The sequence below is a fragment of the Camelus bactrianus genome, chromosome 7 (genome assembly GCF_048773025.1).
Source record: "Camelus bactrianus isolate YW-2024 breed Bactrian camel chromosome 7, ASM4877302v1, whole genome shotgun sequence".
NCBI lineage: Eukaryota > Metazoa > Chordata > Mammalia > Artiodactyla > Camelidae > Camelus > Camelus bactrianus.
In genome coordinates, this window is record NC_133545.1 from 46,783,412 (window position 1) to 46,809,458 (window position 26,047).

General features: G+C 40.6%; 1 protein-coding gene across 5 annotated transcripts in view; it reads left to right on the plus strand.

Annotated features, from left to right (window-relative positions):
• Nucleotides 1–26,047, plus strand: part of RAPGEF5 (Rap guanine nucleotide exchange factor 5) — a 241,565-nt gene that overhangs the window by 43,280 nt on the left and 172,238 nt on the right. For 4 of the 5 annotated variants that reach the window (XM_074367361.1, XM_074367358.1, XM_074367360.1 and 1 more), the window contains exons 2-5: nt 15,660–15,710; nt 17,371–17,477; nt 22,628–22,749; nt 24,274–24,442. In XM_074367361.1, coding sequence (XP_074223462.1) covers nt 15,660–15,710; nt 17,371–17,477; nt 22,628–22,749; nt 24,274–24,442 — 449 coding nt within the window. Of the gene's footprint in view, nt 1–14,855; nt 15,014–15,659; nt 15,711–17,370; nt 17,478–22,627; nt 22,750–24,273; nt 24,443–26,047 lie in introns of those variants that run through there. The other variant, XM_074367362.1, reaches the window with a different exon arrangement.

Sequence of the window (26,047 nt, forward strand, 5' to 3'; positions counted from 1 at the left end):
AATGTTATTATTTAATATGAGTGTATATAAAATAACTTGATGGGCTCAGGTTTTATCTCATTTAGCAGGCTGTGTAAGAGGATGATTAAAAGTGTTTTGTTTCAGTTATATATGGCTATCCATATGTTTGTGTGACCTGGGTCATCATATACAGTATACTCCTTACTGTGGGTCATAGTCAAAAGCATTTAAAAGGCAATTTTTTTTTTTTTGAACATCCACAGTTTATTCCAATTGTGTGTCTGCTCACCTTGTCGTGGGTTTCTCCCTCAGGCATTGAAGAGTGTGAGAGAGCCAGAGAGGAGGTGATTTAAAATTTAATGCTTTACCCAGTGGGTAATAGGGCTGGGATTGTGGCGAAGTGTTTGTTGTCCAACTTGAGATACACAGGACTTAAATGAGAGTTACGTGAAAGGAGTTGCCTGCCATGAGTCATAGAATGAATTTATAATTGGAAGGCTTTCAAAGCTAAGTTTCCCTCTGTGTGTTCAATATAGTCAGTAATAAGAAATAGGGGTCGACTTTTGGAAACCTTTTGTTAGCGTTGAACTTGACTGCAGAAATGTGGGTGGGAGTGGGGGGAGTAGGTGCTTTGCCAGGAGAGCACAGAGTTCTGTTCTTTGCAGGGGAAACAGTCTCCTTTTCACCTTCAGATTTAAGGCTTTATATAGACGAATGACTCTTGTGATGCATTTAAATATATTTATAAGGAGAAAACACAGGTACACAATTGTGTTAATTAACTCCTGGAGCGTCATTTGCTCGTGATTACATTCTAACGTTGCCATTTAAAACCTCATTGAAATGAAGTAGGTTTGACAAGGTATTGAACCTCTGCCTGGCACGGTTCTTTGTGTGAAGTTAGAGTGCCCTCGAAGAGCCTTCAGCTGGACAGCATGGCTTTAGTCATGTGTTTATTTATTTCGTTTTGGAGATTATCACTTTTAAGTAAATTTGGAATTTCAGAACCTGTCAAATATGGTTTAAAATTTTTTAAAAATTTTAATTGTGGTAAAATACATATAACATTTACCATCTTAACCATTTTTAAGCATGCAGTTCAATAGTGTTAGGCACACTCACATTGTTATGCATCTAATCTCCAGAAGTGTATGTGGGTTTAAAGCCAGAAGGGTATAAAAGTATGCTTTTATTCTAAGTATGCTTTTATAAGCATGCTTTTACCCTAGGATTTTAACAATCTCTTAGTATTCTTTTGCAAAGATTTTGGTCTAATTCAGTTTTATGTTCCATCCATGTATGAGTTTTACAAAAGTTTTCATTCTAGCTTAGGAACTGCTTTAAAAACAGCTCTGTTGGTGATTTAATCTTACCTTCAGGGAAAGGCCTGCATGGAAAAGTAGTTAATTGAAATGTGCTTAAAGCCTTTTTAGGATTCCTTTCCCTCCTATGTGTCAAGGACTTGGTCCTAATCTGCAAGCTGAGATCTGAGTACTGACATGCTCTTGTCTGGAACTGGAGAGTCATCCCTCAGGACTCAGGAAGGAATGTGATGGACAATGAAGGCCATGAGGCCAGGATCAAAACTTAAATTCTTGCAAGTGGCTCTGATGAAGCCAGTGTCCTCTACATGAGGATCACAATTTATTAAAAAATTGATGTGCAGTTTGCATATCCGAGAGTGGTGAATGCAGTACCTATTCTCTGGGACAGAGGAGGGAGTTAGATTTGATTAGAAGCTGCGTTGACCACGTGGCTTCACGTCATGTACTAATGTAACTGTCACATCACAATCCATTTAGTGTACCTCACGTTCTTCCCTTGGAGGCTGATATCTAACCTGGCTGTGTACACACCATTGAATTCCATCACGGCGAACCCTCAAATTATTGGTATTTGACTTTGGGATATTTACTTCCTGAATTGCTTTCTTTAGATGATGTTAGCTCTGAGTATTCAGAGGTCAGTGACAACAGAAGGGGATCCTAAACACTTCAGCAAACTGGCCACAAAACAGACACTGAGCACTGAGGTTAGTACTATAGGAACCTTGGGCGGAGCTCTATATCCTTTACCCACCAAGGGTCACTGAGAAATGGCAGGGCTGCCCCATGTCTCCACTGCAGCCTCTCATCATCTTCTGTCGCCCTCTTTCTATCCTTGGGTCTCGCCCACACCCCTCTCTGTCTAGGGCAGGCAGGGAGAGTGCAAACTGGACTCCATGGAGCCAAGAGGGGAACAAGTGACAGCATCTCTCCTAGCAGAATCTTCAACTTGCCCTGTCTTCTTGGCTCCTTACCTAGAGGTTTATCTCCCTCTCCAAACCCATAAATACACTTCCATTAGAGCCAATTTAAATCTGGATTCTTTTCTGACTGTAGATGTAGACATGTTGTTCTTAACCCTCTGTGCATAAAGGATTACCATTTTCATCTCTGCAGCCTTGCCTTTCTGTTGGAGGATTGGAGGTAGAGGATCGTGCTGTGAGTGGAGGTTTTATCTTTTTTCTGGTTATAAAAGGAATTTATTTAATGTAGAAAAATTGGAAGTTTGAAAAGAGAAACAAAGCCACTGGTAATCACACAAAGACCATCACTATTAGCATTTTGATATATTCTTTTCTGTTTGTTTTTCAAGTGTAGTTTACCTTATACTGTCTCTTTAGCTTTACTTACTTAAAAAATTTTTTTTTTCACCAAAATTCTGCCATGTTTTACAGGTTCTTTAAAATATTTGTAATGGCCGCATTACATTTGGTGAGATACCTGGACTGGGAGGAGGAAAGGAGTGGGGGTAGAGGAGTAACAGAGCGGGGAGTGTTTTTAGGTAACCAAGGATTGTAAATCCCTTTATAAGTGGTGAAAAGTGCCCTAACAAAATGTCTCTTCCTCTGTCATTCATATGCATTGTGTCGGCTAACTCCTCAGTCACCTACTTTTGGGATGTAGGACACTTTATTCTCTTTGGAACTTTCATTTAGAAACAGATTATCAATGTTAACATACTTTGAGAGGAGCCTCTTAAAACATCAGGGCTGTGATTGAGTAGAGTTGGAGAAGGTATTAAGTTTGTTACCTAATTTCATGCAGGTAGAAAGGAGAAAGAGTGCAGTGGTAAGTGTTTAAATGAAGTCTGATTAAAACTAAAAATTGAGGAAGTTCTAAAAATGGAATCCCTTATGAAGTACCTCTTACAGTAATTCTGCTTCAAGAGGAGAGGTGAACCCAAAAACTTGAAGTTGCTTTTAGATCTTATATATAGCAGAGTATGTGTAAATCAGACTGTGAATGTCTTCCTCGGAGATGATGAAAAAGTAGTAAAGAGAGGAGGCAAAATATGTCCAGAAAGTTTGGGACAATCACAGGTTGCTTTAATTAGAGAGTGAGGTAGCTCTGGTGTTTGGCCTCTTCCCCTTGTTCACCTTGGCTGTATGATGTCCTTCCTGGGGGCCAAGGCTGGTCTCCGCTTGACCTCCCCAAGCAAGAGGGTAGGCGGCAACATCACATCTACATTTGATTAACGCATGTACTTAAAAGTCCTTGATAAACAGGCCAGCAGGAGAGGTTTGGAGAAGCAAATGCAATACTTTGTTGAATGGACTGCTTGTGCTCTGAGACAGGCTTCTTAATTTACTCTTTTCTGTTAACACCAATAAATATTCTTTGGGACAGTAACAGATGTTCATAAAAACAGATAAATAAACTTTTGGAACTCCTTGGTCAGACATGTTTGAGAAATGTTGGATTGAAGAGGTGTATCTGCTGCAGGAGTTCTTTAACATCTTTAATTTGCTTAGGTGCGTTTTTCAGCTTAAAGGAGGGAGAGTAGAGTAAGCAACATCCCCAAAACTCACTTTGCCTCCATAACCTTTTCTTTGGACAACCTTTATTGATGCCTTGATTTTGAAGCATCTGCAGCAGAAGCAGGGTTTCGTATCTAGGTAGCAGACAAGAATGCTTTTCAAGCTGTACTGTGACAGGATTCACCTAGGATCTTCCTGAGCTTCGTCTTCGGATTGAGTTGGTCTAGGGTGGCACCTGAGACTCTGCCTTTCCCAGAAGGCTCAGGTGATGCTGCCGCTGCTGCTGGAGAAGGAGTGTAGTTGACTGTTGATCACTAGCGGCTGAGATGGGGCCAGAGGAAGATGAATCCTTGCCAGGTGGTTTTAGTAGCATTCCAGGAGAGCTGGGAGCTGGGAGCTGGGAGCACTGACTGGAAGCTGCTGATGCCTGTTCTGGTAAAAGGGGGATTTCCAGAGGGGACCGAGAACTAGAGATCCCCTTGAATTCCAGAACGTCTGACCACTGTTGGGTGACCTGCCGGGTATGGGCTCTATTTCTCATTCTGGCTGAAGGGATCACTGGTTGTGTTTGCTGGGCTGTCGTGGGTCTTTGTACCAGAGTAGAAAGTTGGGAGGCAGTTGGGGGAAAGCGTTTCTTCAAAGACTCTGTGATTACTTACTAGAGCAAAGAAAGGATATCTAGAGCAGTTAGAAGAAATAACTTGGCGGGAAGACAAGAAAGAAGGTGATTCAGTGGAGGGCGAAGATCTAAATTGATGTCAAGGGACTGAAAGTGTAAGCATGCAGTCAGGGCGAGACACTCATCAGCACGGGTGCATCACAGTGCAAGCCGGAATCGCGCAAGTTAGGCGGTCGTGGAGTTCCCAACTGCTTTAAATGACTTCATCACAGAGAGGGAACCTGGGGGGAAATGAGTCTGTTTTGAATCCTGCACTTGGTGAAATCTGATGTCAACAAAGTGGGAGAAGTAATAGGGTGTCATCACTGGAAACACTAAAAAGGAATATGCACAAGATGTGAGTGAAGTCTGATTCCATGGCAGGGCTGTTAGAGTGAATCAGAGGAGTAGAAGGGGAGGGAACTCGTGTGGCTCCACTGTGAGCTTTCAGTGGACTCAGGTTGAAAGAAGACAAGTACACGAGAAGAAGGGGGACATGTGACCCAGGACAAATAAAGTTTCACCAGCCTGTAAGACGTCAGTGCCAGTAACTGAGGCCTTGTGAAGTGAGTGAGGGCCGACCAAGCTCATGACTCTCTGTGATCAGAGCAAGAAGAGAAGGAAGACGTCGGCCTGCTCCCCGTGGCAGATGGCGAGATGAGATGTCTCTGTTCTTGAATAATCTCCATCAAGAGAATGATTGTTCAAAGTGGAATCGCACAAGAGAGGCAGCAATGGAGTTCCCACCTGCTTTAAATGACTTCGGGGGGAGCTGCAAAATAACCTTCCATGATACGGAAAAGTCTGCACGTGAGATCACAGCAGTGCTGTTAGGATTATTTGCCAAATTGTGGAGGCTCTGTGTCGTAGCCCTGTTATCACTGCCGGTGTCATGAAGTTTATAAGTTGTATATGTGAAATTGTAAGCTGCTAAGGTTAATATTGATCCTTGCAAGTTCTAGAATGACTTGTTAGCTGAAGGGTGTGGGGGCACTAAGGAGGAGCAATAGTGACCAGAAGACAGGGTAAGTTTAAAATGAACTTCAGGACTGCCACCTGGCAGTGCCAGATAAAACTTGTCTTTAAAACTCTAGGTAAATTCAGTTCTTTTATAAACAGTGGTGGTGGCAGGTTGTTATCATTGACAGAAGCCCATAGAAGTTCTGTGCTCTTTTGGGAAGGGACCATGGTCCCAAGAACCTTATGAAAACTGATAGATTCTGAGTTAGCTTTTCTAGACTCCCAAGTATGGGAAACGGACCTCACCCCCAGAGGTCAAATGGGTGAATAAAACAGCCTATGTCTGCAAGATGCTTGCTGTGAAAACCCTGGGGATGTGGCCCAGAGGAGAGTTTTTTCCCCCACAAATTCTGTTTTCTCTTCTGACCAGGAGGAACCTTGAGTGAGGAGCCACTGGCCTTGCTCTGTCACGGGCACTCTGCCATGTCCTAGGGTCGTGGGTGGAGAAGCTACAGTCCTGTCCCTGGAGAGGCTCTCAGCAGGATCCACGTTCATGTGCATAATGGTAGTAAAGTTTGCTGAGCGCCCGAAACAATAGTCAGAGCTCCCTGGACACGTATTATACAGTGAGCACTGTTGTCAGCGCCTTCATATTTTAAGTTAGTGGTTTTCAAAGTGTAGTCCACCAGCACCAGCATCCTCTGGGAACCTGTTAAAATGCAGATTCACAGCCTCACCCCGGACCTACTGCACCCAAAACCTCTGGGAGGGGGCCCAGCAATCTGGTGTAATAAGCCCGCCAGGTGATTCTGATGCAAGTGATTTGAGAACCACGGTTTTACATCATTTAATCCTTACAACAGCCCTATGAGCATATTTTATTTCCTCCATTTGAAGCGATGGAAACAGAGGCACAAAGAAGTTAAACAATTTGTCCACTGATGCATAACTTTTAAGTGGTGCAGATGGGCTTTGAATCTAAGCAATGCAAATTTAGAGCTCTGCTGTTAACCACCAGGCAAGGCTGCCTCCCAGGAGAATAAGGTGCAATGCACAGAGCAAGGAGCCGTAAACTCCGGAAGGTAATAAGAATTAAGGTATTAAGAGCTGGGTTTTTTTTTTTTTGTTTGTTTTGTTTTCCCTTTACAGGCATTGAATGAGAATGAATTGTATGCAATAAATCATGTTCCACACTGTGGACATTTATGAATATGAGTGGAATATAGACCCTATCTTTAAGATTCTTATAATGAGTTAGGGAAGATCCAATGTAAATAAGTGTCTGGAATCTAACTGCTTTGGAAGTACTAAGAAACTCTAATCGGGGTGGGGGGTCTTGAGCATATGAATACATTTTAACATAAACTATATGAAACCTTAAATGTATGAGGAGAAAGGCATTCCTGGCAAGGAGAATACTGTGTACAAGATTCAGATGTTTGAAATAACTGACATTCTTGAATTTACTAGTCTACGTTATGGTATAGGTAGGAAATTCCTAATTTGAAAGGAGTTAGTGAAACTAATTGCTCCTTGTTTGTTTGTTTTAATCTTGGGAGCCCAAAATTGTTTCGACCTATTTCTTGCTTTTATATAACTTGTCAGTGAAGATGGAAATGTTCCTTAAACAATTTTGGAGGAAATCTTAAATGGCTTCAAGAGATCATTTGGTTCAAAATGAAAAAAATTCTGGTCAATAACTGTTACACACTGGAATATATTGCTAGGGAGATTCCAGAGCTCCTCCTTCTCTGTAAAATTTGATAATCTGGACCAGGATTTGTGAATTTTTTCTGTAAAAGGCCAGAGAGTAAATATTTTTGTCAGGAAAATAGCCAGAGGCCATATGTAAAAACACAGGCACAGCTGTGTTCCAGTAACACCATGAAAGCCAGGCAGCAGCTGGGTTTGGACCGTGGCCCCCCATCTAGATTCCTGCCTGACACACATCGCTTAGATGAAGGCTGTGGAATGGGCCAGGTTGCCTCGGGGTGTCCTTTCTGGTGCTGCCTTTCTGAGGGTCTCTGCATGTCTTAGTCGTGTAACTGAGAAATAAAAATGAGAACTAGTTTTTAAGTTTTCCTTCTTCCAGAAGGCTCTGTATTTTCACCTTAATTGTTCTGCAGCTTTCAAAAATTTATGTACAAATTGATAAGCAACACCTAAGAGACTAATTTATTTCCAGAGCCAGCAAAGGGAAGAAAGGTGCCTACTCCACGGTATGTTTCTTTTGCACATAGGAGAGGAAAAGTGAATGTTATTTCCTCTCGAAGACCCCACACAAAATGACTTTTTGAAGTGGACTTCACTACAAAGAAATAATTGGTATTCAAGTGGACCTTCAAGTTTTAAAACAAGCACATAAATTATTCAGTGTATAAAAATATACTCTATATATACTCTTGCTTCATGAGTGACCACTTAAGACAGACTTGAGAAATGCAAGAAAGGAAGGGGAGGGTTGCGGAGGGGGCGATGGGTTTCATAGATTGTGAGGTGGTGATTTCAGGCCTTACCACTTGGCCTCAAGAGTCTGGGTCACTGGGCAGTGGGACACTGGAAAGAAGTTGCCATTGGATATTCAGCCCATCACACCCTGTAGAAGGTCCTAGATTGATAGAAGTCCCTCTGGGGGGTTACCAGTCTGGTTGGGGTGAAATTGCGTACACGTGCAAATGGAGCACGGCAGTGTTATATTAGTGGAAAATAAACAGACAAGTGTGGAGCATTTTGGGGAAGAGATGGGTCACAGGAGGCTCAAGGCTTGGGTAAGTGCAATGCAGCATTTGGGTGGATCAAAGGAAGGGCAGGATGTGGAAATGCAGAGACATACGGGGAGCAGAGGGCCTGGCGAGGGCTCAGGCACAGAGGTGAGAATGCACACAGTTGGCATGGTGAAGGTCGGACAGGCTGCATGGCTAGATGTGCATCTGGGGTTATGTAGACATTGTGGAGATTGGCCACTCGGGTAAAGACTTGGGGCATTGTCTCTGAGCATGTAGGGAACTGTTTGTTTTAAAATAAAATTTATTTTTAAGTAACAAGATGATCGGTAGGAGACTTTTTAGGGAGATTGATCTGATTTGTGTGGAGCTGCTAGAGGCCAGAGTGATCAAGGAGGCAAGTCGGGTCATCCTGTTGTGCAACCTCAGATGATAACGTTATGCTGAGAGCAGCTTTTAGTAAAGAATAAGTGCCAGTGCCTTATTTTGAAATAATATTTGATTGGTTTCTTTTTGAGACTATTTGTGGGAAGGAAACAGGCCACTACTTTTTTTTTAAAAACTTTTCATTTTGAAATAGTTTCAGACATAAAGGTACAAATAGTACAAAGAGAGTTGCCTTGTGACCATCACCCAGCTTCCCCAAATGTTGTTTTATGTAACCACAGTGCACTTGGCAAAACCAGCACTGATAGCCTTGAGTAACTCAAATAACAGCCCTTATTCACAGTCTGCCAGCTGTCCTACTAAGGTCCTTATCCTAGTTCAGGGTCGCACCGCCTTTCCTTGTCCGTTTCGTTTGATCTCCTCCAATCTGGCATAAACCCTTAGTTTTCTTTGGTCTGTCATAACCTTGATAATTTTTGCAGAGTGCAAGCTAGTTATGTTGAAGAATGCCTCTCAGTTTGGAGTTGTCTGATTGTTTCTTATTTAATTCAGGTATGCATTTTGACAAAAATACCATAAAAGTGCCTTTCTCCGTGTATCATATCAGCAGGCAAGTGATGTCAGTAAGTCTCATGATTGGTGATAACTTCTGTCATTTAGTTAAGGTAGTGTCTGCTAATCCCCACTGCAAAGTTACTATTTTTTCCTCTGTACTCTTTAATATCTTTGGGAGAGACATTTTGACACTATGCAGATATCCTGTATCTTGTTATACTTTTGTTCCCTAATTTTGGCATCCATGGGATGATTCTTGCTTGCAACATTTAGTACTGTGGTCTTTGCCTAATGGTAATATTGTGTGTTCCCCTTTCATTGCATATAGTAGTTGAAGTCATTCTGTAAGGAAGAGCTGTCTCCCCACCCCTACATCTCCCACCTCCCCCCAACCCCATGTTTGTTTATTCAGTTATTTATATCAGTATGGACTCATGGATATTTATGCCATGGATTATAATACAATACTTTAATTGTTTTGATGTCAAATGGTCTCAGAGTTGGCCAGTGGGAATGTCTTAACGTTGGCTGCTGTGGAATGGGTTCATCTTGGAATCCACGTGTGGCTAGGTAGGTTGATGTGACTCCAAGTAGAGAATTCAGTGACAAGTGAAGGTAACTAAGCTGCTTATTGAATTGTTGGCCCAAAGTCTTTAGCGACTTGATTCCTAAATTGTAAAGGCTTTTCTGTGATGACATTAACCAAGGAAGCCCACCCTGTTAGGCAAAATTATTATCTTGTTTGTAAACACAGTGAGAAGGAAGATATTTTCCCAAGGAATGAATAAAGTCAAATTGATGATGCTTTGGGATTTGTTTCTTTTGTACTTATTTTGTATGTATTTCCCAGAAGCTGCTGATTCTTGCTGATTTATCTCCCTAGGCAGGCAAGATTGTGAAATATTTATAAGTATTCCTAGGCCCCACTTTAATTTTCTACTTTAGCTTTTAAGTGGGGCAAACATGTTGATACTAGAAGAGAGTCCTTTAATAATGGGAAGTAAAAATGAAGTCTGATGCTATGGCTGCCATTAAAAGTGTATGTCCTTTCAGAAGTTACATATGTACAGCACTGCTCTGCAGACAGGAGGTACCTTGGCTTAGGGCTATGTCTGGGATGGGATAGATAGAAAACACATACCATGTGCACAGGTGCAAGGTGGGATTCACCGAGACACTGGCTCTTTGTTCTACACAAGTCAGACTCAGAAGCTCAGAGACAGATCCCAGGGCTGTTGTTCAAATGATTTGTACCGCTGCAGTGTTTGGAACTCGGCCGGGTGTGTGAGGGAGGTGATGTCTGGGGAGTGCACCAAGCTTCACAGTACAAGTACATGATGAGAAGGTCAAATGGCCAGTTTCAACCTCTGATTTTTACAGTTTTTCTCAAGCCAGGATGCACATTAAAACTACCTTGGGGAGCTTGGAAAAAACTTGCCCAGGTCTCTCTCCTATAGGTTCTAATTCTGTGTCTGGGGTGAGACCTGAGCTCCTGTGTGTTTTTTTCTTCAGTTTCCCAGACAGTTCTAATTTACATCCAGGGCTGAGAACCGCTGGATCTAGCAGAGAAGACCATTCGTGACTTCCTCATGCAGTTACATGCACATCACATTCTGTGTTACAGGATAAATGTATGGGGCAGTAACTAAAGACAGGTTTGGGTTGCAAACCAGGATGAATTTCTTAACTTCTTTAAGTCTAGTTTTGTCATCTGCAAAATGGGATTAGTAATACCGTAATAGTTTTTCAAAAATTAAGCAATCTGTTGCATGCAAAATATTTAGTACAATGTCTAGCGTATAGTAAAGAGTCTTGTTTAATAACATGCAGCATGTTACAGTAGTGTGGTGACTTTGAAATCAATCAAAATTTTGTTCCAATCCTGGCTCTGTAGCTTTCCAGCTCTGGGGCCGTAAGTAAATTTCTTAACTTCTCTGACGCTTAAGGGTAAAAATAGGAATAGAGGGGTGCAGTTCCTAATATGGGCAAGTGCTTAAGACAAAGAGGGTACTCAGTAAGCGTTTCTAGCACCTTCCCGTTCATTCTGTTTTCTTAACACGTCACAGGGCAGCAGAAAAATATCATTTTGAGAACATCACTTTGGTTTGGCCAGGCTATGTTGAGAAGATATTGTTACAAGTGGCCTGTTGTGAGCATGTCCTTCAGGGCCCTGAGGAACAGCTGGGCCTGAACTGTGACCAGAGTTTGCAGGAGTCGTGGTGCCCTGCCCTGTGCTTCCGTATCAGCCACTGGCTCGTGTCTCCAGTTTGCATTATACCTGACTTGTGATGCCCATGTCCTTCTCAGGCCGACACACTGGCTGGGTGGGATCCTGTCCTCTGAACCTGGACCGAACTTTGATTGAGACGTGTGTGTGTGCCGGGGCTTAAAAGGACCCCCATCTTAGAGCTCTGCTGCATGGCCATCTGGGTCACAGCCTTCATTGTTTTAGTCTATGATCTCTTAACACACGTGTCCTCTAGTTACTTAGGGAGCTTTTGGCGTCCTAGAATTGTAAGAAATCTAAGTATACTTATTCCACTTTAACACCTTCCTTTCTCCTTGGTCACCCAGAATGGGTAAAGGACCATGGCTGAAGATGACAGAAAGTTGTGTTGTGAACTGAATTCTCAAGTTATCGACAAATTGGGTAGATCTTGTTGGTTCCTATTTGTAATAGAGCAGGTCATTCTTCTGTGCTGATTGAAGTAATATTCAGTCTTTTCCATTTCTCTTTCCCCTTGTAGCCTAAGCATTTTAATGCAATCCAAGGAGAGCATTCAGGCATATCCTTTAAGAGCTGATTAACAAAACGATCCTTAAGCCTACCATGGAGTTTAACACGATATTTCCAGGGACACTGGAATGAGCTCCATGCTTGGTTCAGACCTAGCCTCAGAGACAATTATAGTTTAGCTTTAGTGGACATTTAACTTTTTAAAAAACAAAGGTGATATATGATTGCTAACCAGTTATCCTTCTGAGTTATGCCATTATTTTTTTCCTGGAAGTTCATTTGTGAATATTAAAGAGTTGCAATTTTCTAACACATGTTTAAAATATGAGATTTGCATGGAATCATTTAGGGAATTGTCTTCTGTGTGTCATTAAATTGGAAAGGAGAAGAAATAAATTTGAATTAAAATCTAATTTCATTTGTATTGTTACTCGTCTTCTCTGTATGGTATGTATAAGTCTTTCATGAAAGAATCATTGCATCTAGCTTAAGTAATTCTAGGAAATTGGAAATAAAAGGGGAAAAAGAATCATCTCGTCTGGGCATTGTATTTGAGATAACATGGTGAGAGCCATTTAAAAGACCTGCGTCAATTGGACCAGCCATCCAAGATTATAGAGTAAATTCATAGGAAGTCTGGAACAACAGAGAGAATTTATGGGTTTAAAGTGTTCTTTAGATCCTGTGTCTAATGGTAAATGGGTTTCTAATTAGGGGAAGGTATCTTGTTCCTGTATTTTTGGAAGCTCCCACTGTGCCTGGCAAGGAGCTCAGTAGGTGCTTCGTAAGTGGAATGAATGGAATTTAGTTGCCACAGGAGTTATGAGATGAAGCCCTGGGATGCTAAGAGAGAAAGCAAAACCAGGGGAGCCAAAGATGGGATGAAAAGAGCTAGGTCATGGTATAGCAGGGAAAGACTGTTGAATGGAGTGTGGAGCATCTTCAAGGATGCTACTATGCTCCTCTTTCAGGTAAATGCTGGAAGAGAGCGGTTTGTATGGTGATTTAGAGCAGTGATTTTCGTATTTCTGTAAGTTGGCCCATGGCAGCCCCCTGATCAAATATACCATATGATATTATGTAACAAATATCATATGATATCACTTGTATGTGGAATCTAAAAAAAATGATACAGATTCTATTTACAAACCAAAAACAGACTCATAGACATAGAAAACAAACTACGGCTACCAAAGGGGAAAGGATGGGGAGGGATAAATTAGGGTTTGGGGATTAACAGACACACATTACTATGTATAAAATAAACAACAAGGGCCTACTGGTATCCACAGGGAACTATATTCAATATCTTGTAATAACATATAATGGAAAAGATTTTGAAAAGAAAAAGTATGTATGTATGTATACATATAACTGAATCACTTTGCTGCACACCTGAAACTAACATTGTAAATCAATTGCTCTTCAATTAAAATTATTTTTTAAATTACATAACAGTTCTTTCACAATATCTATTAACAGTTAGGTAATGCATGGACCATTCATTCCTCCATGTTCTTTTTTCTTTAAGTCTCTGGCACTTGCTATCTTTAGTCAGTACCAACAACTGACATAAAGTGGTCTCAAAAAAGTACAGAGTTGTGGTTATTTTCAGTTGAGCAAATCTGTCCCTTCGGGAGCTCTGCAGAGAGCACCTAGCTTCCCCACACTTAGCTGAGCTTGAGAGCTGCTGTCCTAGCGCGTTCATGAAACAGAGCTCCCTTGGGACCGGTTAAGAGCCGGCTTCTCAGGAGTCTCTGACAACAAATCTAGGTATTGTGTCCTGTTAAAGGCAGTTCTTGTTGTGTTGCTCTGGTCGACTCCCTGCGGGCTAGTAGCTGATCTAACACTGTTATCTGGTCGGCATAGAAGGATCCCATGGCTTTCTTGACTCACCTTACCAGTCTTTTGAAACGAGCCATCCAACAGGGGAAGTTTCTGTGAAGGGGAATTGTGCGAGTGTAACACTAGTGTTGAGGAAGCCAGATTTGGGCTGGCAGCAGAGAAAAAGGAAGCAGTTTGCTGTCTTTTGTGAAAGTGCCCCCACCTAGTTCTTTAGAACTTGTGTCTACCTAAAAGCTTTCTTTTTAACTAGATCACGTGAAGTGGTTGCTTTTCTGAGCTGATTCAGGCAATTAGGTGAGTAATAAAGATGGTCAGTTCTGACCTGCCATATTAATTTTTGAAAGTCTGTTTAGGGGGAGAAAATTGCTTCTCATGACGATTCATCTTCATATTACAAATCTGGTGCATATGCAGATTTTACATTGTTCAGTGTTTCAGTAAGTGAATACAATACCTTCAGCTCGGACGACAGAAGACCTAGGAAGGGCGGATCGGGACTGTATAGACTAGACCAGAAGGGGCAGGTGGGTGTTTTATTTTAATACATGACAATTAAAAATGTCCTGTCTACCTTATATGGTTTTTTTCTGGAAGCCATTGCATATTTTTTAGCAGACTGTACCCAGTGGCATTTCTGGATAAAGAATCCACACATTTCAGTTTAATTAGATTAGTATGGGAGCTGTATGGAGTGGGGAAGAGCTGGAAGGGGAATTCTGTCTTAAAGTTTGGTAGAAGGTTCAGATGTTGGAAGACAGTGAGTGGCAGGCTATGTTTTTGTAAGAGATTCTAAGAAGTGGAGAGAGCAGACTAAGAAATGCTGGATCTCAAAAGATAGCAATCTTTGGAATAGAGATGTAAAGACCTTTTAAACGTAGGTTGGAAGCTCAGTAAATGTTAGTTTCTCTGTTCTTTTTCCTAAACACACTGGAAAGTGATAATAGTTTTCTATTGTGCTTAAACATGTGTGGGTGATGGTGCTGCTTACTGGATTATTAGGTAGGAAAATTTAGCTCCTACAATTCAAATCATTCAGCAAATACTCAGTTGATACAGAGATATAAATATCTATAAATAGATGACTAGAAGGTTGTGTACTAGAGGCTGTGAAAGCAAACAGGCCAAGCTGGCAGCACTCCCTCCAGGAGCTTCTGGATTAGTTGGGGCGAATGCATGCGTAGAAGGACAGCCAACAATGTGGAGCACCCTGGAGCTACCACATAAATAGTCAAAAACCAAAGAGCTCCAAAGAGGGACAAACCACAGTGGACTGGGGCAGATGGACAGAGCTTCACCCAGGAGGTAACTGTACAGACCTGGACTTCAGTGGGGTTCAGGGAAGATGGAGGACTTCCTAATGTGGAGAATGGTGTGAGCAGAGGCAGGTATGAGTTGCAGCTTCTTCTGATGAGTAGATCTGGTTGAATCAAAGAAGCCACATAGGCAGGTAGAAGGAATACTAGAAATCTATTAGAGGCAGACTTTGGGGGCCCAGAAGGGTGCGTTGCAGGTTTGGATTGATGCACATATGCAAGAATAGACCCACTGTCAGTTGAGGGGGCGATAAAGGGACTTTGGTTGGTTGATGTTTGCAGGATAGAGGGCGTGACTAGAGCGTGGGGAAAATCTGCTGAGAAGCTGACACAGCAGTCCACGTGTGCAGTGATGAGAGCTGGACTTAGGTGGGTGAAAGTGGAAATGGAAGGGAAAGGAGAAGTGGAATCAAAATTGCTTTGTGAATAAAGAGACAAATACACAAACATCCCAGTCTTTCTATTACACTTTTTAAAGCTGTACTCTCTAGACTGGGAGCCGTTCGCATGGAACGTCCTATCTCACTGGAATGTATGTTGACCACTTGCATTGACTGAGAATAAGGATGTTAATCCTCCAAGGCCCATGACTTGAGATTTCAGCACGTTTTTGGCTTGGACAACTGCTGGGCCTGTCGCAGTTGCATATATTGTGTCCTGATTGCACAGAGATTTCCATTTGGTTCTAATTTTCCCCCTTTTCTTTCTTTTCAAATAGACTCTATCGAGAAGAATTTCCAATCCATACCTTGAACATACTCCTTCCCAGGTAAGATTCTTTTGTCTCTTACAGCATTTTCTGAAACAATGATTCACACATCCTGGTGTAGAGTTCTCTAGCTGTAGGTACTCCCTTTGCTCCCCATCACACTGTCTCCTTCACCTGGGATGACACAGCTGAAGGTGTCTGAGCTGCTCTGATAATTGTGTGATGGAGCAAGAAACTCACTGGGTAGGAAAAAACAGATTTTCCCATTATCCAAGTCCCTTCTATGAATGCATTATCCAAGTGGCAGTGTTCAATATAGTATAAATATTTTCAATTTTCTGTGTGATAGAAATGCTGTGTTTTAAAAATAGTGAATATTTTACACTGAAAACTTTGTGTAAAAGGGGATTATTTATATTTATAGTTGTCTAATAGTAAAACATCCTGTATGCCCGCTGATAAAAGATGGGCATACCTTCATTGTGTTATGTTAAAAAATCAGCTGATAAGAGTTGTGTTTTTTTAGAATAACAAGACTCCAAGCTTTGTTGAGGGCAGGTCCTTTTTGGCCTTGTTCACTACTGCATCCCCAGTATCTAGAACGCGGCCTGACAGCTGCTCATTCAATGTGTTTTGAATGACTGAGTGAATAAACATCGGTACCGTGTCGGGACTAGTCAAGTATCAGTGACTCATTCCTCTTTTATAGTCATATTTTCTGTTATCTGACTTGTTCAAGTTTTTTTAAACAAAAAATAGTTTTAACATGTTCAAAATAAATCATGTCCTGCCCTTCTCCCTTTCTTACCAGGCTGTGCTTAGGAGGTGATAACAGGAAACTTAAGGGGGCTTTGGGAGAAGATAGAAAATATTTTGTCGGTACAAAATTTTGTGGGTGCAAAAAGAGTTAAGCAAGAAACAAGTAAACAGATGCAAGCACGTACCACCCAATACATATTCATTTTCATGTGCCTTTACTTAGGAAGACAGTTTATTTTCACTTAGCTTCCTTTGTGAAGCAAAGTTGCCCTGTGGAGGAAGGCACCAGTTATAGAGAAAAGAGGTAGTATATAAAGTAGGACATAGACCTCTCCAGATCTGAGGACTATCCTCCTTCATCCTCCCAGAATCAGAGATGCATATGGGCAAATTGAAAGATTAAAAAAAGAAGCTAAATGAAATTTTTATCTGCTAGATGGAATCTGAAGTAGATGAAACCAGGATGCTTGGAATTAACTGAACTATGCAATTGAGAGAAGCTTAAAAGCAAAGCAGACAGCAGCCTGCTATCAAATTGTATCATGGTGTGAGATGCTCACTGGATAGGAAAAAAGCACTTTCCTACCTTCTAATACCTTCACATGAGTGCATTATCAATATGGCAGAGTTAATATATAAATATTCCTCAATTTGCTGTTTTGATGGAAACATTGTATTTTAAAAGAGAGATATTTTACCCTGAAAATTTGTGTAAAAGCAGATTATTTATAGTTAAAGCAGTTTAGCATTTGGAAAATTGTGATTATAGCGTAATAGCATGAATGGTCTGATAGCAAAAATAAATAGGTAGTTTTAGGTCTGTAGCTATGTAGGCTGAGATATAAGTGTTGTAAGCTTGGGGACTTGGCCGTAATTTTTTCTATATGGTATGCATTGGCAGCTCACAAATTGTCACGTTATTGTTCTGAATTCACAGTGAATCTTTATCTTTTCCATTTAGATTTATGGAGAGAATTGTTCCTGTGCAGGAAGAGCATTGAGGAATATTATTATTGTTCAGGCAGCTGACCTGATAAAGGACAGAGTGAACCTCAAGGGGTTTTACAGGTAACACAGTTTCCTCACACCTTGTCGAAAATTCTTCTAGAGAAAAAAACCAAAAACGTGTTAAAGTCATAACCTTGATCACAGAGAGAGAGGCTCTCTCAATAGGAGGAGGGCTTGTCTGTTTGAAGTGTCCATTTGGGATACTGGTGGTGACTTCTCTTCATTAAACTTCGCCAAGTGTTTGGCAGTCTGACTCCGAGTCTGAAGATTGGGTGTGGAATCCTCGGCTGCATGTATGGAGGGGCTCCTGACGGTCTCTGCTCTGCTTCCTCTGAGACGAGATGTTTTATCATGTTTTTACTGAGTGTGTGCTGCACTGGGACTTCACTAAATATAGGTCCCGTCTTCAGGGACCTTGTCAGGGCTCTGTGAGGACCCTTTGGAGGCCCATGGGAAGAGAGCTTCTAATCTCATTCTCCAGGTGAGAATGAGCTGCCCCCTTGGGTTCTGCAAATAGGGGGAGGGGCGGGTTGGCATTGGGATGGCACTTCTCTGTCTTGGCTAGTGAGTAAGGGCAGAGGCATGAGAGTAAATGGATAGGTATATGGTCAGTTTTAAAGTACAGCTGGACCAACAGAATGGCCACTTAGAAAATTTGGAACACATGTTTTCAGTGCATGGAGCCATTGAAAGAAAAAACAAGTGAATCACCAGCTTTTTGCCAAGTAAAGGTATTAAACCACACCTGACAATACCAAAATGAAACTACAAAAATGAAAAGAGAAAGAACCACTATTATTTCTTACCATTATTTTTTCTTACAGAAACGAAATTACAATACTGTAAAGACTAGGAAGAGTACTCAGAATAAACGACACCAAAAAACAGGGAAGATTCTCAGATGAAGACGTTTCTTTAGGTTAACTAAATTTAGCTTTGTCACAAACTCATGATAATATTTTCTCTTTTTCCGTTTGCCACAGATGGGGAAAATTACATCATGGCCTGGATTTTGGGGATAGTGGTTCCCAACCTATTTGTGTAAGAATACCCCCTTTTTATTGAGGCACAGTTGACATACAGTAAAGTGCACAAATCTTAAGGGTACAGCTTGATGAATTTTCCATTACTGCCCGCACCTATGTAACTATCCACATCACGATCTAGAGGATTTTCACACCCTAGATAATTTTTTCATGTCCCTTCCCCATCAGTAACTATCCCACGCCGCCAACTTGTTTCTAATTAAAAACTTGGCAGAATCTGTACTCTTAGACACCATTGAGCAACTTTGTGGTGGAGATGGGAGAACTACAATGAAATTAACACTTTTATATCCCATATTTAATTTATTGCATTAGTATTTATATAGGGTTTTGATATTTCATATAGGTTAGACATGATTTCTTCAGTTGACGAACAATGCTTTTGTGTATATGGAATCATGAACCTCTCGAAAAAGCTCCAAGATCACCCCCAACCTTCTTCCTCCATAAGGAATTCATAGCCCAAGGTCTGAGAACCACTAGTTTAGAGCCAGGCCAAACAGACACAACAGGCTGGTGGAGGGGCTGTGCTGACAGCTGGATTACTTCACATGAAGCCTTTTTTTTTTTTTTTTTTAATATTTGATGGTATCAACTTTATGCAAGTCTGATTTCTTCCCCCTTTTTTAAAAAACCTAAAGCTGCACGTACAGGCATATCTCAGAGATATTGTGGGTTTGGTTCCAGACTGCCGCATTCAAGCACATCACATGGATTTTTTGGCTTCCCAGAGCATATAAAAGTTATGTTTACACTGTAGTCTATTAAGTGTGATATAATATTATGTCTAAAAACAATATACATAGCTTAATTTAAAAAATACTTTATTGCTAAAAAATGCTAAGCATCACTTGAGCCTTCAGCAAGTCATAATCTTGTTGGCAAAGCATTTGAAATATTGTGAAAATTAACAAAATGTGACACAGAGACACAAAGTGAGCAAATGCTGTTGGAAGAATGGCACTGACAGACTTGCTAGACACAGTGTTGCCACAAACCTTCAATTTGTGAAAAATACGGTATCTGTAAAGCACAATAAAGCAAGGTGCGGTAAAACGAGGTATGTCTGTATAAGTCTTTGGGTCTAGTTGTGAGCAGGCTCATAGGATTTATTTTAGCTACCACATAAGGCTACGTGTAGGATCTGTCCTTGTTCTCACTCTTGTTTCTTTGTGGCCTCCATGGGTATAGATTGAAAAAAGAATCGGGAGATGTGTGTGCATTAGTCAGGTTCGTGGGAAAGCACCATCCACCCAAGTAAAAAAAAAAACTTAGGGTTTGCAGGAGTAGAACGTGCAGAGAGCGTGGGTTGTGCTATTGCAGATTCCTGATGGGTCAGGCTAGAACCTCCTTTCTTCTATAATCTAAGGTCCGATTAGTGCTCTGGGTTTAAAGACAGGGTACTAATATGACTGCTTAGGCTGGGTCGTTTTCATTTGTCTGATAGTAAATTGAGGCAAAGTGTTCCCTATGTACCACATGACAATTACTTTCAAAACTGAAATGTTGTCCCTTCATTCTGCACTATAGGAAAAGTCACCCTAGTTTCTGAGCCTTCAAATAAGTCTCTGAATACCACCATTCCATTTACATTGGAAATGAGGGTTCTGTCTGCACTACTCTGAATTAATTGCTAAAAATGTAACCGGAGACAGAGGGAGGCCAAGAGAAACCAAATCTTCAACTCCAGAGATTAGTAAAATTAATGTTTTCTTATGGCAGTCACATTGGCCTTGTAGCCAGTCACCTCCATATCACAGTGTTCCTGTCGGGTATTGCAGCGGTCGTCAGATCTACATGTACTTGGAACAGTTTCTGGACTCGATACAAGACTGAAAATACGCGGGGAGTAAGAGCTGCTGTGGGTGTTCACATTCCTCCCTTCCAGTCGTCTTCCCCGCCGCCTTCCCCTCGGCCCTGTAGGTTTAGGTATTTTAAAAGGATTGTTGCTGCCCAGGTCAGCAAGTCAAGGAGTGTGAGTTAACTGCAGCGGCAGCTCACCTCATTTTGTTTGCTTTGGTGACATTAGTGGCAGGGCTTACCTCACCCTGCTGATGTTTTGCCTGGTGCAGATGGACTGTTGAAAGCGATTCGAAACATAACTTGATAAATTGGAGGTAGGGTAGAAAGAGATAATTTGCAACTGAAACAGTAGCTTGCTCTGAGAGCAGGAGCCCAGTTATTAACTAATGATGACTCGCGAAAGCAGTCATGGTGCTCCTGTGTTGAAGCCTATTGACTCAGCCCCGCCCCCCGAAACAGGGTGAGAACTCCCCAGGGAGAAGGTAGGGCTGGGGGACTGGGACTTGGTGCATCAGCCTCGGAGCCAGTTAGAAATGAGGGCTCCTAGGTGGCACCCAGCCGTACTGCGTCATAATAGGCACGTTAGCAAGATGCCCCAGGCGACTCCTACTAAACACAAAGTTGAGAAGCCCTGGTCTGAGAAACTTCTCCATCACCTGTGAACAAACAAGCCAACGCATCTGTCTAGTCACTGTTTGCAACTTGACGGTTTAGTTTGAGTAAGTGTTTTACTGCATTCTGCCATATTCCAGGTGGTGTCAGACACAGAGCAGGCTGAGGAGCTGAATGTATTGTTCTCAGAATAAGGATTAAGATGATAAAAGTGCTTTACAAGCCCAAAGATGCTGACTTATTGACAGACGTGTTGAGGAATTAACACTTTAAGCCTTTAAACATGAAAGCTGTCCTATAGAATTAGAAGTTCATATTGACGGTTTGGTCTAATTGCCTGTTTAGCTGCAATCTGTTTTGTTTCAAAAAACATGCATTTATTTGATTGTTAATCTTTCTAATGTCTTCATGCTATTATGCAACTGAGTACATCTGAAATTGCCTGAGTGGCCTCAGAGTATCTTTCACATCTTTACCCAAAGAAGTGATGCTTTATCAAAAGCTAGAATATTTGTTCAGATACCTCAGCAGCAATGTTTACTACCTTATTTTTACATCACCTGAGAAAACGTAGCATGTCATGGCATTTCTTCATACTGTTGGTGCTGTGTGATTTCTAGGTATTTATGACTATGCCAATTGCAAAAGATAGGGAATACTTTTCTGTTTTAGGAATACAAGTAAATGTTGGCATCTTTGAGTCCTTAAATAACAAATATAGGAAAAAAGATAGCCATTTCCATGATACGTCTTTTTAGAAAAACATTTTGGTGACTTTTTTTCGTAGGAGAGAGTGGGTTTCAATGAAATATCTGCAAATGAAAAATCTTATTTCAGAAAGTTTTCTTCATTTGGTGTTTCATCTGAGGCTGATAAAGATGGAGAAGTAGATGTGAAAATACTACTGGTAATGCCCAGATTGGGGCATTCTTTGAATACACTTGTGTGTTTTAAGATGGATGCATAAAGTTTGTTTGATTGTTTTTTGTATATGTTTAGCAGAATCCATCAGACAATCTAGGTTTATGGGTTTATGATCTAGGCTGCTTGTCTGAATTGCTTAGACTATGTTAAAAAGATTAGCAGTCAAATTTATTGTTCTTTGAGACAAATATTAGGGTTCAATCTCTGGTTGAAGAGTCGCAAACAAAACCCTATACAAAAAAAAAAAGTGATACAGAGTTTTGTTACTCTTTACCACTCACCATGGTCCCAATTTTTTTTAACCTTGGAGCTATTTTGTTCTCGAAGAGACTAGATAAAAATGTGTAAATGGTTGAACCAGAGTTTATCACCACCAGCTTGAGGTTCTTGTCTTGCCAAGGCAGAAGCATTATCTCTAAAGGACTGCTACATTTATTCCTTTATTTATTCAAATATAGTTATTTAGAGAACTTACTGTGTACCTGGACTGTTCAAATTTTGGGGGTTTAATCATGAGCTATATATACATTAGTCCCTGTTCTCCTGAATTATTCTCAAGGGAGGGAAGTGGATAATATTCATTTGCAAAGATGTGTAATTAATAAATGTTAGGTGATTTGAAGAAAAAGTATAAGAAGATACGATTCTAAACTTCTGCAAGGAAGTGATATTTGAGCTGAAATTTGAAAGATGAATACGAACTATATGTCATTTGAGTTGTCCATTTAAAAAGGCAAGCACACGAAAGGGATGGTATTAAATACCATTTTTTTGGCTAATGATTGGCAACAGTGTCTTACTGTGAATGGCTTTGATTTTGTCCAGGAAAAGCTGTGTTGGATCAGAATTGGTAGACTGGCTTCTGGAACACTGTCCTTTTGTCCAGTGCAGATCTATGGCCATAGGGGTTTGGCAGCTCCTACTGGACATGGGAATCATGTCATCAGGTTAGTATTACATGTTTTGAAGGCACAGAATCGTTGTTATTAGGCTATTGACCAAAATGTGTTTGATTTTCTACATGATATTATAATCTAGATGGAAACTGTTTTTGCAGGTAAAAATTTGCATTATCTTATAAATAAAAATGATAAGTCATCTTTCATTACTTCTCACACCCTTTATAAAAATCGTTAGGTACCTGCTGATTCATAAACTACCTATAAGAGGCTTTCCCCTACCCCTACCTTCTCTACTCAAAATTCTGCTCACAATTTTTTTTTTAAAAATCAGTGACATCCTTCGTTGCTCTAAACGTGTGATTTGTCTTGCTGTACTTAGAATAATCATCAGAAACTGATTTTATGAGTAGAATGTGTATGCCACTTTAATTAACTAAGTAATCATCAACAGTCAGAAATACGACCGATGAAAATTAGCTGTTTAAACAGAACAGAAAATGGATGTTGGAATTTGACACAACATTGTAAAATGATTATAAATCAATAAAAAATGTTAAAAAAAAAAAAGGAAAAAGAAAATGGATGTTAACGGGAAACTAAAATAGATGGTGGATGTCTCTTTTCTTAGTTAAGCCCAGGGAGTGGAAGAATTACAAATCAAGCAACTTGGATTCCTTACTTAGCTTTGTCATGCAGGTGTTGGTTGGTCACTGGGAGCCCTTTATGTCTATAGGTAATAAGTATTGAGGGTCAGAGAACATAATAAGGTTCAGAAAGGCACACCCCACGTCCCACTGTGAAAGAGTGGTGTGAGGGGGGATGCGGGTGTAACGTTAGTAACACCTAGCACCTGATGCTCTTGTTCAGAAAGTCAGTTCACTGCCTTTGAGGAATATAATTAGCAGCTTGCTTGGGAGGTTCAGGTTTCTGGTCAGCAAAACATTTTGTGTTAATGTTTTTTTGGAAATGTCTCCAGTTCTTGATTTCTTTTTAAAATAGGGCTTCCCCACCTTGGGAGTGTTGACATTTTGTGTTAGATAATTCTCAATTATGTAGAGCTGTCTTGGACATGACAGGATGTTTAGCAGCCTCCCTTTCTTCTACCCACCCAATGCCAGTAGCACCCCCTGGTTGTGACAACCCACAATGTCACCAGAGATTGCCAGATGACCCCCTGGGGGAACAGTTGTCCCTGGTTGAGAACCACTAATCTAAAACTTGCCATAATGTTATATTTGTGTACCACGAAAAATAAATGCATTGCTTTGGGATGCTAAAAATTTTTTTCTTTTAGTCTCTTTGAATTGCTGTTGATTTCACCTGTCCCTGCAGCAGAAAAGTTATAAAATGCATGTGAGTGTTCTGGCCAGAGCTTCAAGTAAAAAGAATAGGTTGGTCATTAAGTCTTTTTTTAACTCAATGGGATTGTGAATGTGAATGAACTTAATTATAGTTCTACCCCTGGCTTCTCCCTAATAATTAGGAGGCCTTTCAATTTATTATTTGGCTTATGACTCTCTAAATGATATACCTTAAAAAACTAATCCACACCTTTATTGTTTTCAACAGTGGACCAGCACTTACACTTTCAAGATACCTATGTTTTCTACCAGTTTTCATCTGATGAGTGTAGCTACTTGTACTGTGAATTTGAAAGAGAAGAGGAATGGCAAAATGGTGTCAAACTGTTACTGCAGCTTGTGCCTCTCATTCCCAGTAGAGCTGGCATCTGTGAACTGTAAGTACATGCTGTTTTGTTCTATTGTCACATTATTCTCACCTAGAGAACGTTCCCCTTGGCTGGGGACAGTGCTCTGCTCTTTAATGTCATCTCCTATAAGAAGTAATTGTTCTGTTCCCATTTCTCAGATGCAAGTTCAGAAAGGTAAGGCTAAAAATTCAATCCAGCGAATACATGGCTGAACTGGTATTCACATCCCCGAAGTCCATGCCCCGCCAGCTACACCATGCTGCTTCTAATTTAGTCATCACTATATGAGTACATGATCTAAATTAGGAATAAACATGATTTAGCTTAAGTTGGAATAAAATAATAACTGACATCTTATCCTCTATCCAAGTCGTGACTTTCCTAAGAAAGAGCTCAACAGACATTTCTGAAAATAATCTAGAAGCAACATTTGACAAATTAAAACATGTGAATCATTATCACATGAAGATGCTGAATCACTATATGATTAAAATGAATTAAAATTAATCTGTTAGAGGAAGTTTGGGAACAGGACTCAAGTCATGATATGGTGATTCTGACATGCCTGTGTTTATCTACATCATCAGTGGCAAGCTTATTTCAGTGTAATGAACTGCAGATTAAAAAATTCAGTTAATAACTTTTACATACTCAATTTTTAGAATCCGTTGCCATGCTGATGACTCTTGCAGTTCTGTGAGATTAGCAGGGCAAGTGGTGTTACCCTCATCTCATGGGTAAGAAAATAGGTCAGGGAGAAACACCTACAACCATAACAAAGATGAGTTACTCTTGTTTTAAAAAGGACAATTAATACTGAACAGTTAAATCAGGCTTTTAGAAAAGATGTAAGTGTCAGAATATTAATGAGACATTAATAGGTTGATTATAGAGAATGCATTTTATGCAGGAGCTATTCTAAATGCCTTATGTTTGTTATTTCATCTTCAGATGAATTTTATAAGGCAGTTATTACTATTTTAAAGTGAGGAAAGTGAGGCACAGAAGTCAACTAACCTGTCCAAGGTCACACAAGTGATGTGTGGAATGTTAAGGTTTGAATCCTTGTCTGTCTGGCTCTAACGCCTATGCTTTTAACACCTGCTGGAGTTTGTGCCCAGAAATTATGAGGGTCATTCTAGCTTCCCTTTCTGAGACGTTACAATCAGAAGCTATAAAAATGTTAGACTGACTCTGAAATGATTATGAATTCAGTGCCGCTGGAACCACTGCTGTTTATAGAGGACCTTGCAGTGGTAAAGCAAAATTCAGATATAATGAATCACTCGATTGTTTAACTATGGAAAATGTTCTTAGTGTAATGTACTCTTAATATAGGTCAGAAGTTTCCCAGGAAAAGTCAAGGAGCATTTCACTAAATTGTAACACGCTTTCTAAGGAGTGGAATGCTTCTTAAGCTAGTGGTGGCTGTGACTTACTTTGACTCTGGGACTGTCATTCTCTGGCAGCTCTTAACCATTTCCCATCCTGGATGCAAGATGGAAGTGTGCGCAGTCCCGGCGGGGCATACCCAGATCTATGGGGGCAGAAGGGCATCTGAGATAAACTCACAAGCAGTCCCCATGGGTTTAGCCCCACTCCTTTTCCCCTCACTGAAAGAAGCAGATTGAA